Raw genomic sequence first — 14,243 nt, 5'->3', positions numbered from 1 at the left:
TTTTGATTCTCCTCTTCACCCTCTGGGTAGCGCTGAATATATGTTTCTAGACTTGACACTGCCTCGGTCAGTTCCTCTCTGCTGCTGGCGGCTGTGTCAGCTTTAATTGCATTTGTTCTGATGATGCCTACATTCAGCTTGAACAGCAAAAGTAAAAAGTTACTTATTGGAATTATGTAAAAACAATGTATTTGAAATGGGACCTGTCCAGCTCTCATTAATCGTTTGAGTAAGGGAAGGGCTGCTGTATGTACTTCTCTTGCTTTGTGTTTAAATGTGACATTCACAGTATAGTAGGAACAATATTGGGTGGTTTTTCCAATATATACAGTCTTGTTTGAAGTGCATGCTTGTGGCTCACTTTGACATTAGTCATTATTAGTAGCGTACATTTGTTTCCATACAAATCTACTGACTGTCAGTGAATTGTGTGCTAGAGGTTTTTATTTACAGGTGGTATTCTGCTCATCTGTTGTTCTGCTCATCGTGAGTCCCCAATAACATATGGATCTTGATATTCACAAGCAGTAGCCCATGCTATATACAGTGTGTATTACTTATGCCAGGGTATAGCGTATTCTGCATTTCTAGTTGCACCTGACATTATACACTGACTTCTTATCCATTTGGCCTACACTGAATATCCCTTTTCTGTTAAGACAGCACAACAAAGCATTTAGTGTTTTTTTTTTTTTACCTGTATGTTAATATAGTTATAGCTTTAATAACTGTTTTTTACCACTAAACAGTGACCACTGTATTCAAGATGTAATACTGCTAATTCTAGTAATTTGCTGGAAGGCTGATGCATGACATGAGGAATTTGTGGGAGAATTGCATTTTGATGGATGACACCATTCGAGTGGTGGCTCATCCATTTGTCACGGGCTTACGATCTACCTCTGCAATGTAAAAAAAATAAAATAAGATAAAGCCATTTTTAGAAACGGTACATTGCCTTGCTGGACTATCGGGTAACATGGCTATTAACAATGTTAATGTTATCATTTTATCATTAGTGTTATAATTTTTTGTATTTGCATTGTAGTTTTTACAAACGTCAAATGAATCTTTTATTATTTTATCAAAACGGCTTACTATTTAATGTCTTCTGTGCAAATGATTTCCCTTCAGCCATCATTCTTACAATACATATCAGTCTGTGTGTTGCTTAGCTTTTCTTTCTGTATCTGTATATGTTCATATTCTCTTCTGTAATATTTTCACAACCCTTTCCTTGACATTTCTGTCTGTCCCACCCATTTATGTTTAATATCCACGACTTATTGATTTTCCTCTCTGTGCCCTCCTTGATGCTTATGGAAAAAGTCATAAAACATTTTTTTAACAGCCTTCTCATTGTTAGAAGTTCTGCAGTAAACCATGGTGTATTTTAAGGCTCAAAGATTTTTACATTTGATAATTGTAGAACTGAATGTTTACCTAACCTGTCCGCTGTTTCACATTTGTGTTTCCTTGCTGATATATTATAAATACATAAGGAATCTGTGGCATGCACCTCTTCCTAATATGAAAATCCCTGTTAATCCCTCAAAGCATTTTGTACATTGGTGAAGCATCTCGTGTGCTGAACTCAGCAGTTTGCGGTCCATAAAACCATCTGGAAACTTGATTAACAATATACCTTACATGGCTGTCGCACTAGAAATTTCAAGACGGAACTAGTTTTATACTGATTGTAAAAGTGTTTTCATTCTGTAATGTTACCGCATGCTTGTGTGCAGCTATATATAGGGACATAAGTCATGATTTGTGTTGTTGGAGTCCATGCCAATATGACAAAATACCTGACATTCAATAGATATCATTTTATTTTCAAAAGGTGGTATGTGTTTATTTGGATCCCTACATTTATATTGAACTTTTATATATACTTCTAAAAGCCAGGTAGCTAAACTAGACTAAAACAGCTTTTTTAAAATTTTTTATAAATCTATACTTTTATTGCACAGACCACATTTATAATACAGTTATACAGAAGTGCTATATACTTCATACATTCCAGCCTTGTGGAATAGGATCAGCTTTTGTGAAACTACTTGAGTATCTTGACATTCCAGACCAATATTCCTCTGCATGCCTGCAGTGTAGATGTGAAGCTCTTCTCCTTCCAGATAACTCCAAATTCCATAACCCCCTTACTACAATGTTGCAGGCGCAAGCCGTTCCCCTGTTTCTAAATCTCAGGAATAACGATGGGCAAATAACTGCTGTGGAGTTCCCATTTCTACCAATGTATTATACAACTTACGAAGCTGCCTCACCTCCTTTTGTTCTTTTATACTTCTTATACAAAAGTGATCAAGGAATGGAGCTTGTACAAAAGGACACTATATCACTTTGGTGTGCCTGAAAAGTATGATATATAAGTATGGTCCTGGAAGCTAGGAAAACGGGAGCATTTAAATGTTTCTTTTACCTAGTGAAGGCTGCTTGTGAACTCACCTTAATTGCATTGTTAGGCCAGATTCTTAATATTGTGTTGCACTAACCAAATGCTTTACAGTGTGTTGTGTAGCATAATGAAAAGAATGGGCTGCTTTGATGTGATTTACGTTAGCGAATATGTAGTAAATGCATTGCAAGGATATAGTTGGGCGTTCAGGACTGTATACCTGCCCCGTATATTACAAGGGAGCCAAATTTCCTTACTAGATTAATAATTATATTTAATATTGTAAAATGACAGCAAAAGATGTAAGGTGGAGGGAAGAGAGACTGGTATTGTGACCAGAACATTTTGCCATATAGAATAAGAAAGTATAACAAGCCAATAGAAGCTTTGCCCTGTCAAAATCAAGCTATAAAAGAAATTTCACATTCTGGTGGACTGACCCTTTAAACAACACCTTTTATACTTTGCACCTCCACTTGTGAGTTTATGCAGTAAATCTAATCACATTTATTTTGCTAATACAACTCTTTCTGTGTCGGTGTTTGACCTTGATTTTCTGCCCTACTTTCATTAATGTGGATTACCAGGCATGGTAAGAGAGATTTTTAGCCATAGATGTCTATGAGGAATTAATCCCGCTGTCAGTCTGCTTTTTAGACCTTATGAGCGTGTTAAGCGTATTAGGAAATGTGCATTTTTAGGAGTACCTTGTATACACCATATAAAATGATAGGTCTATGACAGCTGGGTGTCTGTTTAACAAATAGGATACTAATTTTGTAATAAAGATGTAATGTGGGGCCTTTTGAGTAGCCAGCTCGGACATCTGTTTCTTTAACAAAGTGGTCCACATCAGTTGTAATGTAATTGTTTGATCTTACGAGGTGTAATAATAACTATGTAGTGTAGGGTCTAACCTGACTGAGTGTACATTAAAGAGATTGTTTCCTTGTTCCTAAAACCTATATAACGTTTGGTATGAATTAATGGGCTGGATCTGAGATTGAACAATGGCCTAGTAATATGTATAGCCATTATCTGTCAGGGCAGGGGGAGCTCTCCATGCCATTTCCAATTATTTCTAGGTCAGGGTGCCCACACTTTTAAGCTACTTTTAAAATGACCAAGTCAAAATGATCTACCAACAATAAAAACTTGGACTTAATAATTCCTGTGCGCAGTAGAGTTTATTTTGAAAGGCAGGGTGATCTACTCGCTTTGCCATTGCGATCTACTGGTAGTTTGCAATCTACCTGCTGGGCACCCCTGATCTAGGCTTACTGCTTTATTCCTTCTCAACATTACAAAAAAAAATGATTTGTCTGTTTTTATACTTTATATCTTTGCTGTACCTGAATATCATATGAACATAATCAGTGCTGGTATCTAGTACTGATACATTGAAAAATGCCAAGGTTTGGGGAAAATAATGTAGCATTAGTCTCTGTCCATACTCTGTACCCTGAATACCCACAAGTCATCCTTTCTTTTTTTGCTCAAAATATGAAGGTTTATCACTAACTTTTTTTTCTATAGTAAAATTCAGTTCATGTTAAAGATCATGTACAATCATGTCTTGTACATTGTATAGTTGGCTCCTGACCATCAAATCTATATGACTAGCTAGAAATCCAATTCCAAATCAATGTAACCATACCAGTCCTCACTGGGAAGGCTCTCAGCAAGATTTTATACCCCTGTGAGATATTGTAGACTGAAGAACAATCTGGCTTACCAATTCTTTACAACCATTTTTTAAAGGGCTCTGCACAGGCTGTAACGTTACCAACATCTATGACTAGAAACTCATGAACCTAATTAGAAGGGGTACCAATGTAGCTTTGCCCATATGGTTAGGTGTGATGGTCAGGTGTTGAAACTGATTCATCTGCTAGCAGTGGTTGAAGAATTCCCGGTACATGAATTATTGGAAAGGATTCTGATGCTCGGATCAGATGGGGCTTTAGCGGTACTTATGCTAACATCACAGATGTTATATTTTTGTGCATATTTTTGTTATGAGAGTAGGCGCTATAGAATTAGATGAGCTATTTGGACTTCTCACACAAAGCACAGGAAGCATCTGGGGATCTCAAGGTGACGGAATAGCAAAGCACAAAACACAGCTTCAGAAACATTTTAGTAGCTGTTTTCTTACATTGTTAGATCCTGCAATCTAAGACTCTGCTTACTGTAACATCATTAACTAAATGTTGCCATTATTAGAGTGATTGAGGGTTTTGGTCTTGTGGGGGAAATTGTGTAAGGGTTGATTTATGTGCAATAGTCGAAAGAGATTTATATAGCGTCAACATATTTTGCAGAGCTGTACATTAAATAGTGGTTGCAAAAGACATATTGGTACAGACAGTGACACTGGAGGAAGAGAGGACCCTGCCCTGAAGAGCTTACAATCTAGGAAACATTCCACAACAGTATAGAATACCAGTTTGTGAAAAGTTTATAATGCAAATCTATTTTTGAAAATGATTGCATGGTTCCCCCACGCTGCACTACTTTAGCATTGCTATAATTTGAGATCACCTTCGTCCCTGTCAAATGAAAAAAGTGTTGTATGTAAAATCACATATCTAACATCTCACTAAAATCTTTAATATGATAAAACAGCAACATGTGTCCATGTCATGATATAAACTTTGCTCTCATTATGATCCTTTAGGTTTTTATATGAGATGGTTTGTTGGGTGATTTAACAAATGTTCTATTTAGTAAGTGAAACTAAGTGAAATTTGCTGGTCTTGCTTTATTCTAACTGCATTGCTGTATTGTACGCTAGCCAATTAAATTATGACAGCGGATAGAGGAAAAGACCTGGGCTCAGCCAAGGAGGAGGTCCCATGCTCACCACATTTTCAAATGTACTGAAAGATGTGGGAGCCATCAGCTAGGATCATTACACATATCATTGAAGTAGACAGACCCCCTACCATTTCCCCCGGTCCTGTCACTGTGTATCCTGGAATACACCTCCATGTCATGACTGATATGATTTCTGTATGGACATGATGTTGGAGGCTGCTTAAAGAATATCTAAATCCCAAAAGTGAACTAATGTGCTCCATTTTAATTTGTTAAATATACCATTACAATGTTTTATTTGTTCAATGAGTGTCAAAAAATCTTGTTTTGCCTGTGAGAAATCCAGTGCACTTAGGTTTTTCAGTACATCTCCAGCTAGTAATTTGAAAAACCCAAAATGGTTTTGACATAAAAAAGGTATCTCCAGAGTCAGTCCCTGTTGCTCTGAATGTTTCATCCTTGTTTTAGTGCCAGTGAACAACACAGCACGGCTATATGATAAGACTTTGATAGGGAATGCCAAGGCTCTAATTTGGTTATACACCGCTGTTAGTTGTGCATCCCTTTCCCTCCTAATCCAGTCACCGGCCATTCACACAATACAGGGTGCTCTGTGATTGGCTGTGGGCAGAAGGTACTTTACTGAATGAGGGGCCCCACTGCAAATGGTAGCGTGCCAGAAGTAGAGCAGAGTTGTTCTTATGCACACACGTATGAGAGAAAGTAACTTTACACCCTAAAACTAAGCGGAACTAAAGCCACATGACTCGCCTATCTGCTTTTCATAGCAGGGCGCCATCATCTTCCTTCTCCTCTGCCTGGAGACGATCTTTAGCTCTCTTGAATGGCTGTGCTGGGATGAAGAGCTCTTTCATTCATCCTTGGCACATGCAAGGGAAGCTGGGATTGAACAGTTTCCACAGCAACCAAAACCAATGCTGCGCATGCGCAGTTTACCTTTGTGGCCAGAAACTTGAAACAATCAGGCAGGTAAGTCTCTTTCTGCAATAATGACTTACCTGATCAGGCAATTGTAAAAATGGAACTTTAGTTCCCCTTTAAGTACTCCACATACCAGAGGAAGTTTATTTTTTAAATCTGAACTTCAGACCTTTGCAATAATCATGCCATGTAAAATGTGCTGTTCACTTTGAATGGCACATCAATGAACTATTAAAATGCACCTGTATTGCACACTTGCAATAATTATCGTTGGAAAGGAACGACTAACAACGGATCGTCCAATAATCGTTAACAAAAAAAGTGCACGACTGACCAACGAGGAATGTCACTGGAAACGAACGACCGTCCCAGCAGATCTCAATGAGCGACGATTGTTCACTATCTATTGATGGTTCTGCAGTACACTTTCTCCTTTACGTGTCACTTCCTGCATCGTTCAAACGATAGTATCTACTGTGGGTACATTATTTGTGGGTTATATTTGAACGATCATATCGTTACATGTACAGAATTTTGCACAATAAGATCATTCAAAATAACCGTGCATAAACGTTATTTGTTTGTTTTCTAACCATAATTATTGCAAGTGTGTACCTAGCTTTAGGCTGCTGAAGCCCTGAGGCACTTCCTATTGAAATCAATGGAATCTCAGGAAAACGTGTGTGTGTGTTTAATACACATTTGTATTGAATGTCAAAATACTCCTGTCTTCCCTGTCAAACCAGATTCCAAAGGCTGGTTGCAAAAGATCCGATATTTGCTCTCCAGGACATATTTTATTCAGAGAAATGCAATATTCCTGAATAAATTCCATGCAGCTTTCTGGTTTGTGTATTGTTGTTTGCAAATGGTAGTTTGTTTTAAGCGCTATATAGATTCTGTTTAATATTAATAAAGTGGTGATGGGGAAAGAACCAAGGTTATTATTTTTATTAAACAGGATTTATATTCCCAAAAACAAGCAGTTAGGTTAATTGGCCCCCTCTTAGACTGTAATAATGGCATATGACAATGACTAAGGTAGGGCATTAGATTGTCAGCCCCATTGAGGGACAGTTAAGTGTCATGACTATGGACTTTGTACAGCGCTGTGTAATATGATGGCGCTATATAAATACTGTGTAGTAATAATTTATATAGCGCTAACATATTATGCAGTGCTGTACATTAAATAGGGGTTACAAATGACAGACAGACACAGGAGGAGAGGACCCAGCCCCGAATAGCTTACAATCTAGGAGGTTAGGGATGTATTACTGTCTATGGAGAATCATGCTATGTGTCCTATTGATAGGGATCATCAGGATCAATGTCAGGGGGAAACCTCTTTTGGGGACAACATTTGGGGAGACTGTTCCTCAAGCACAGGAAGTAAGGGAAAATATTCCCAGTGCACTACAATGAAGGTCCCCCAGTACTATTGACTATACATAGAAAGTTCCGGCTTTACATATACGTGTGTTGTTTCTGTAGAGGAGCAGGAAAGTTACTTCTATTAGTAAATATCTGTGTGAGGACAGGGCCTGGTGGTGAACAGTGAGGTGCCATGACCAGGGACAAATGTCCATACAGCAGTCTGCACACATGCCATGGCTGATACGGATATAAAGGAATGTAGACGTGTGATGTGAGCCTCCCCTCCGTTCCTGGCACAGGCCGCCCCGTCACTGGGCATTGTGCCCTCTCCAGGAATGCTAGGCGGGCGGGCGAGCAGCGGGAACGTAATTTTTAGAGGAGGCGGGCTTGCAAACCTGGAATTACGTGCGACGTCACTAATCCTTGCGTCCTTACGCACATACGTGCCGGGAGGACTAGAGACATGGCTACGCCTCTTTCTTAAGTATCCGCAGATTCCTAACCATAGTTGGCAGGACGATCGGGCACCGGGAAGTTTTAAGCTAGCTTTCCCAAATTGCTTACGGACCCCGGTGGCCGTGTAATTCAGTTCTGATCGCTGTTTGCATGAAACTAGTTCTCCCTGGTGTTTGTTGTTATTGTTAGGGGTGTGGTTTATGAGAGGCATCGTCCCGCCCCGGCTCCTCCCAGGCCACGCCCAGTTCAGAGTAAGAGATCCATCAGTCCAACATAGAACATAATACGTCGCTGTGTTAGCGCTGCTCACCGCTATCAGGAGCCGGCCGGTGCTGGAGACAATCCCCGGGGCTTCCGGTGCTCGGTAGCGGGGGCTGTGCGCCTCCTGGCCTAAGATGACAAGGGTGAGGCTCAGTGTGTTAGGCCAGCCATTACTTTAATGCTGGGCAACCTGTAGCTTTAACACTGAGAGGAACTACATGTGCCAGCATGCCCTGCCCATAGGATCCGTAGTCCTGCTATTGGAGTTCTGTGAATGTTGGGGGCATTATAATGTAAACAGATGTATTGTTTCCTCATTATTGCCATGCTGGGGATGTGATGGAGAAGCTAGCAGCACCATGTCTATGATGTGTATAATAATTGTGTGATTTGTGCAGATTGTAACTTGTGCTCTCTTTGTGTCTCCCCAGAATACTGTAATGGAAGAGACTGCGATATGGGAGCAGCAGACAGTCACTCTCCACAGGGTAAGCCAAGCACCATTCACAGGATACTGACTGCCGAACAATAGACAAAAGCCAGATGTCAGGAAGCCAGAGAGAAGGAAATCACTTTTGTCATTTTCCTTTGTCAGAATTACTTGTAAACTTTGAACTCATTGTCACTTTGTTTGTTGCCAGTCCTGTGGAGTTAGGTTATGCCACAAGTGTCTTCAGGATTATACTTTTCTTATCGCCAAACTTCCAGATGCTTTGTGTTTGCTTGTTTATATCTGGAGTTCTTTGCAGACATCTCAAACATCTTTTCCTTCAGTGTAAAATATTTACAATTCCTCTGCAGCATATTTTGGTTTGCTTGGCCTAATTGTTGTCACTTTATACAAAGTTATCTCTGCGTTGGTCTCTCTTATGTTTATTAAACTTGCACAGTTTTTGCTGGGAATTACAAGTTGTCGCCTGGGATTTGGTGTATAATTCCCAAGCAGATTTGTTCTGCAGCACCTTCATGGTATAACAAGTAATGAACTATACCTTGTTACTTTTTTTGGTGCTCTAAATACAGTAGTGGCATAGCAGGTCATTCAGTTTGGACGTGTTTTGAGTTTGTGAAATTATTTTTATTGCTTTGTATTAAGCAGATTTTGGTTGACAGGCAAAGCTTAGTTGTAGTTCTGGGACTGTATGAATTTGGGGGAGGGGGGAGTAGGGCTGGCAGGAGCTTCAAGCAATCCTGGGATGGGGGTGAGGGGGTGTAAATGTGTAAACAGAATGCTATCTGTGGTACCTGGTGAAGAAAACAGCTCTACATTTACATGCCTGCAAGTTTGTTTACTAAAATTCCAGACACTGATACCCCATGCTTCTGGATGTATTAGATCATGTCCCCTGCTGAATGCTGTGAATCCCTCTGTTGGCCCTTACATTGGGCCTGATTTATTAAAGCTCTCCAGAGATGGCGAGGATACACTTTCATCAGTGATCCAGCAAACCTGGAATGGATTTAAGTAATTTGCTATTTATTAGCAAATGTTTTCAATCCTGGACCAGGTCCATTCCAGGTTTGCTGGATCAGCTGGGTTCACAGATAAAAGTGTATCCTCTCCAGCCTTGGAGAGCTTTAATAAATCAGGCCCATTGTGTCAGGCAGAGACTGGGAGTAAGGAGGAACCACAGCTGCCAGCGGGTGAATCAATGTTCTGCATGCTAAAGGAGTGTGGATGAGAGCGACGGTGGGAGCTCGATTACAGTGCAAAGTTTCGAAAGGCGAGTCACTAGACATGTTATATTAACCTGTTTTCCACTATGTGCTGTGGATGCCGTTTTTTATTTTTAGTGTTATAAGAAAGTGTTAAACCTTTAACTCTTGTAATTCCCAGCATTTAGTTAAGCAGGATGTATTAAAAACCAGACAACACTGAGTTCCTGCACAAACAATGTAACATTGAGGAGACATTTCACCTTTTAAATGTAGGCTCATGTAACAATGTCCCTGCAAAGCTGCGCCCCCCCAACCTTCATCTACTCCTCTTCCTTCACTCTTCTGCAGCTGCTTCCTTCTCTGCTGCCGGTGCCAAAATCTGTCCTGACAACACAGAGGTCATGTGACAATGTTTGGGTGTAACGATTGGGAGCTCTGCCTCTAGTCAAAAACCTGCCATAGTCAATGGACAGCTGTGGATAGGCTTTCTAGACAGAAATAAGTACCGGTATGTCCCGTACAATGAGTGCTGTTCTCAACAGAATAGGTCTGCTGTTACAGGATGAGCTGCAACTATTAAGGATTTTGTCTTGTGCCTTAAGGACAAGAGAACATGTCACCTTTATTATTTGGATACTGTTCTAATGCATAGATATGTAGCAGCTGTAAACACTAACCTCACAGAACACCCAGGTATTTACTACTATCCTGTAAGGTTTGCATCAAACATTCTGAAACATAAAGGTACACTCCAGGCAAATGTGTAATGTTCCTTAAAATGTATATAGGGAGCACCTAGTTGGTAGCACTGTTTGTTATCTAAGAATTGATGTGTGATCCATTGTATGTAATCAAGTGATCCTAGAACGTGTCTGTCTCTGGTGCTGGAATGCACATTGCAGGCTCCTTTCTGCTTTCCACATACAGCAAACCTAATGTAAAAATGGAAAGCAAGTCTCACAAGTTCAGTAGGTTGAATGATCCTGCTAGAGACAAGGGAAGTTACGCAGCAAAAGTTTCATGAAGAATCCCTCATAAACTGACCATATAAACTAATTGATTTTTTTACTTATTCAGAATTCAGTAAAGTGTGACATCTTGTAATGGCTCATTTACGGCATCCATTCATTATCTGGTATTTAATGTCAAACTCTGTTCTCAGGTCCAGCCGCCACCACCTTGTATCACATCTGATACCTTTATTAGATATATATATAATTTAATTTTCCCCTCTGTTTTCATTTCTAAATTCTGCAGAGAGCTTCATCACATAATAACCTCTCCACTCTCCTCAGCATTTTGTCTGATAGCCCAGGGTGAGCTTGCAGCTAAAAGTTATAGGGCTCCCAAAAAATGGAAGACTTCATTCATCATTCATCCTGGAAGATAGCGAGTCTGCACGGGGCACTGGCCATGATAGGGCAGTTATAGGAACCAGTACTGCCTTTTTTTATAATTCACTAACCTGGTGTCACTACCAGGGGTTTACATTTATTGGGTAATTGCTTAAACTCGATATGGGTTTCAAATATCATCGTCTAGCCTAACATAAAATGTATATTTAAATAATAGTATTGCTGGGTTGCATCACCCTTTAATAATGCTGGTGGCTTTTTTTTACAGAGACTCAATGTGAGAGTATATTTAAAATGTTTAGTTTTACAAGGACAGAAATAGATGGAAAATCTTACAATGCAATGACACTGTCTATGAGAGATTGTCGCTTCCTTTTTTATGGATTTCCTCTCACTTCCTGTCCTTGCTTTAAACAATTCTGGTTCTTGATAAATATCTGGATGATAAAGGTGCTTCGGCATAGAAATGGTAGGACTGGTTGTATTTTGCTGGTTGGTTTTCTGTTACTTGTGGACTTTTAAACAACTTTTCTGTCTTTGCTTGGATCTCGCTTGAGCGTAGTTTCCAGGAAGTGTTAGTGCAGCTCTGAATATGCAAACATTGCCGTAGGCCTATATTCTGTCTGTAGGAATTTGCTGTTGGCTGCTGAATGAAGAAGAGCAAGAATGGTTAACTAAATAGAATTGTATTTCTCTGTTAGAGTGGAGATGCATTAGAACCTCTGGCAGGATTTTACAGCTGTATCAGGCAGAAGTTCTATATTGCGGTATTTGTCTCTATTGAACATATTTCTGTTCATGTTTTGTCCATTTTGTATCAAACATCAACTTAGGTACTTACCCAGAACACCTCAATCAATGATGTTTAATAATAAATATTAATAAATAAATATTAATAATGTGCCCCCTGGTCTGATTATTGTCAAATAGCCCAGGTATCCATCTCATCGTAACCGCTTACACTCTTGGCTGTTCTGATGGGTTATGATCAGATAGACAAATTTCAGAACCTTGTCCATCGTCCAATGTTCCTGTGTAGATAATCACCTTTACTAACTAAGAACTAGACAACTGCAGTTTATTCAGTGCTAGTATAAATCACTTGTATGTGAATGTTGCAGACCTATGTTCACAACTGAATTCACCAGCATAGGGGGATTCATTTATTCATTTCACAACCAGAAATCCAAGTAAATGTAGGCCAGGCACCTACTAGATCCTCTGACATGTTTTACAAAAGAAAGAGTCTAGTTACTACTTTATAACCTGCAAGGAAGACTTTAAAGCTATTGGACCTAAAACATTAGTTGAGATCGGGTGTTGTAGGTAGCATTTGGAGCAGCATTGGTTAATGAAAAATGATGACTTGGTTTTATTAGTGTGCACTAAACTGTAAGGTTCATTAAAACCTTTTAAGAAATGAAGAGTTAGTCTATAGCAGCATTTCTTGACCTTTATAACATGGGGTAACTCTTGACAAAACATCAGGTCATTAGGGAATCCCTGCAATAATCACTGTATCCCCAACTCGCAGTATACAAGTGTGGTGGTCTGTGGGAAGAATGCCTCTTACATTGCTGGCTAGTGGGAAGAATGTCACCCTTACAGATAACCAGAATAATTATTTATGTCAGTTAAATTGACATGAGCGTAACAAATTGCTCCAGGAACCTCTAGTACCTTAGGGTGTTCCACAAAACCCTAGTTGAGAAACACTGTTGTATAGATATTAGAATAATGTATTAAATACTCCATTTTAGTAGTTTTTAATATATATTTGTAAGTGAAAGTTGGAAGACTTGAATATTTTTTACAATCTAACATAGGCTTTAAACATACACGATGGTATGAAGCTCAAGGTATGACAAAAATTGAATTGAATTAGACGTATACGAGTTATAGTGAATATACAAGATTATTGGGATTGGGATATAGGTGTTTTTAAATAACTAAAATATATTATTTTTGCCATAATTTTTTTTAGCTGAACAATAGTTTTTTTTTACCATGTGGAAGCTGGTTACAGTGCATGTGATTTATACGCCACAGCTGTGCTTGTAAACAAGCGGTAATGCTGTGTTCTTGTAGCAAGAACAATGGTTCTTTTATAGCACATGTCAATATTTAGAAACTACAATTTGTATTGTGTGAACTACTGTCAGGTCATTTTATAAGCCTTGCCTGTGTGTGTGCAGCTTTGTGTAGTAGAACTGTGGATGGAATCAATCAATGGCTTTAACACAAATATTGCAGATATTTTCAGACACTTGGCAAATGAGCAGTTCAGAGAATGTTTTTTTCCATCAGCTGCTTCAAGTTACAAAAATGGTAACATGATTTCATAAATCCAGCGTTTCTTTGCCAAAAAGCAATTTTAAACCTAGACAGCTTGTAAAGTTTCCTACATCCGGTTTAGGAGATGTGGCTTGTGATTTGCCTGCTCCTGACCTTAGTTTCTATTGGAAGATAGGAAGTTGATTTTGCTGTCAGGCTGGGCTTTATGCATCGATAAGTTTTTGGACTGAAGAACAAATATGTCAGTAATTGAGGAAATTAGCTCAGAATACTAACCAGAAAAACTATCCGTGCAAATAAAATAGTATTAGAGCACCAAGAGTCCATCAAAAATAGGATTCACAAAAGTTAGATCCCCCCCCCACCTGTCATAAGCGAAATATTGCTAAAAAGGCTAAAAATGGGCTCATATGAAGCTCGTCGAACCAGGCAAGTGGGAGAGTTTATTGCAGAAGAGACATTGCCTCTCCCTTCCTGCAATAATGACCTGCCTGATTGTGTCATCTTCAAAGTAGAAATTCAAAAAATAAGTGAAAGTGTAAGAACTTTATATCTTTCAAAGCAATTAGCAGTGTTCTCCCCAGCCCCTTGTAGCTGGGTGCACCACGCAGCACTTTTTGGGTGGTTACTGAAAAGTTGGGTCACAATACAGGGGCTGCCAC

The 14,243-nt window shown here is 39.2% G+C and overlaps 1 protein-coding gene across 1 annotated transcript in view; it reads left to right on the top strand.

The window, feature by feature from the left end:
* TJP1 (tight junction protein 1) overlaps positions 1-14,243 on the top strand; it is a 255,756-nt gene that overhangs the window by 204,601 nt on the left and 36,912 nt on the right. The window contains exon 5 of the mRNA XM_072399088.1: positions 8,704-8,760. Within this exon, the coding sequence (XP_072255189.1) occupies positions 8,704-8,760 (57 nt within the window). The remainder of the gene's footprint in view (positions 1-8,703; positions 8,761-14,243) is intronic.

The sequence above is a fragment of the Pyxicephalus adspersus genome, chromosome 2, assembly GCF_032062135.1.
Source record: "Pyxicephalus adspersus chromosome 2, UCB_Pads_2.0, whole genome shotgun sequence".
Lineage (NCBI taxonomy): Eukaryota > Metazoa > Chordata > Amphibia > Anura > Pyxicephalidae > Pyxicephalus > Pyxicephalus adspersus.
This window is presented reverse-complemented; position numbering and strand designations above follow the sequence as displayed.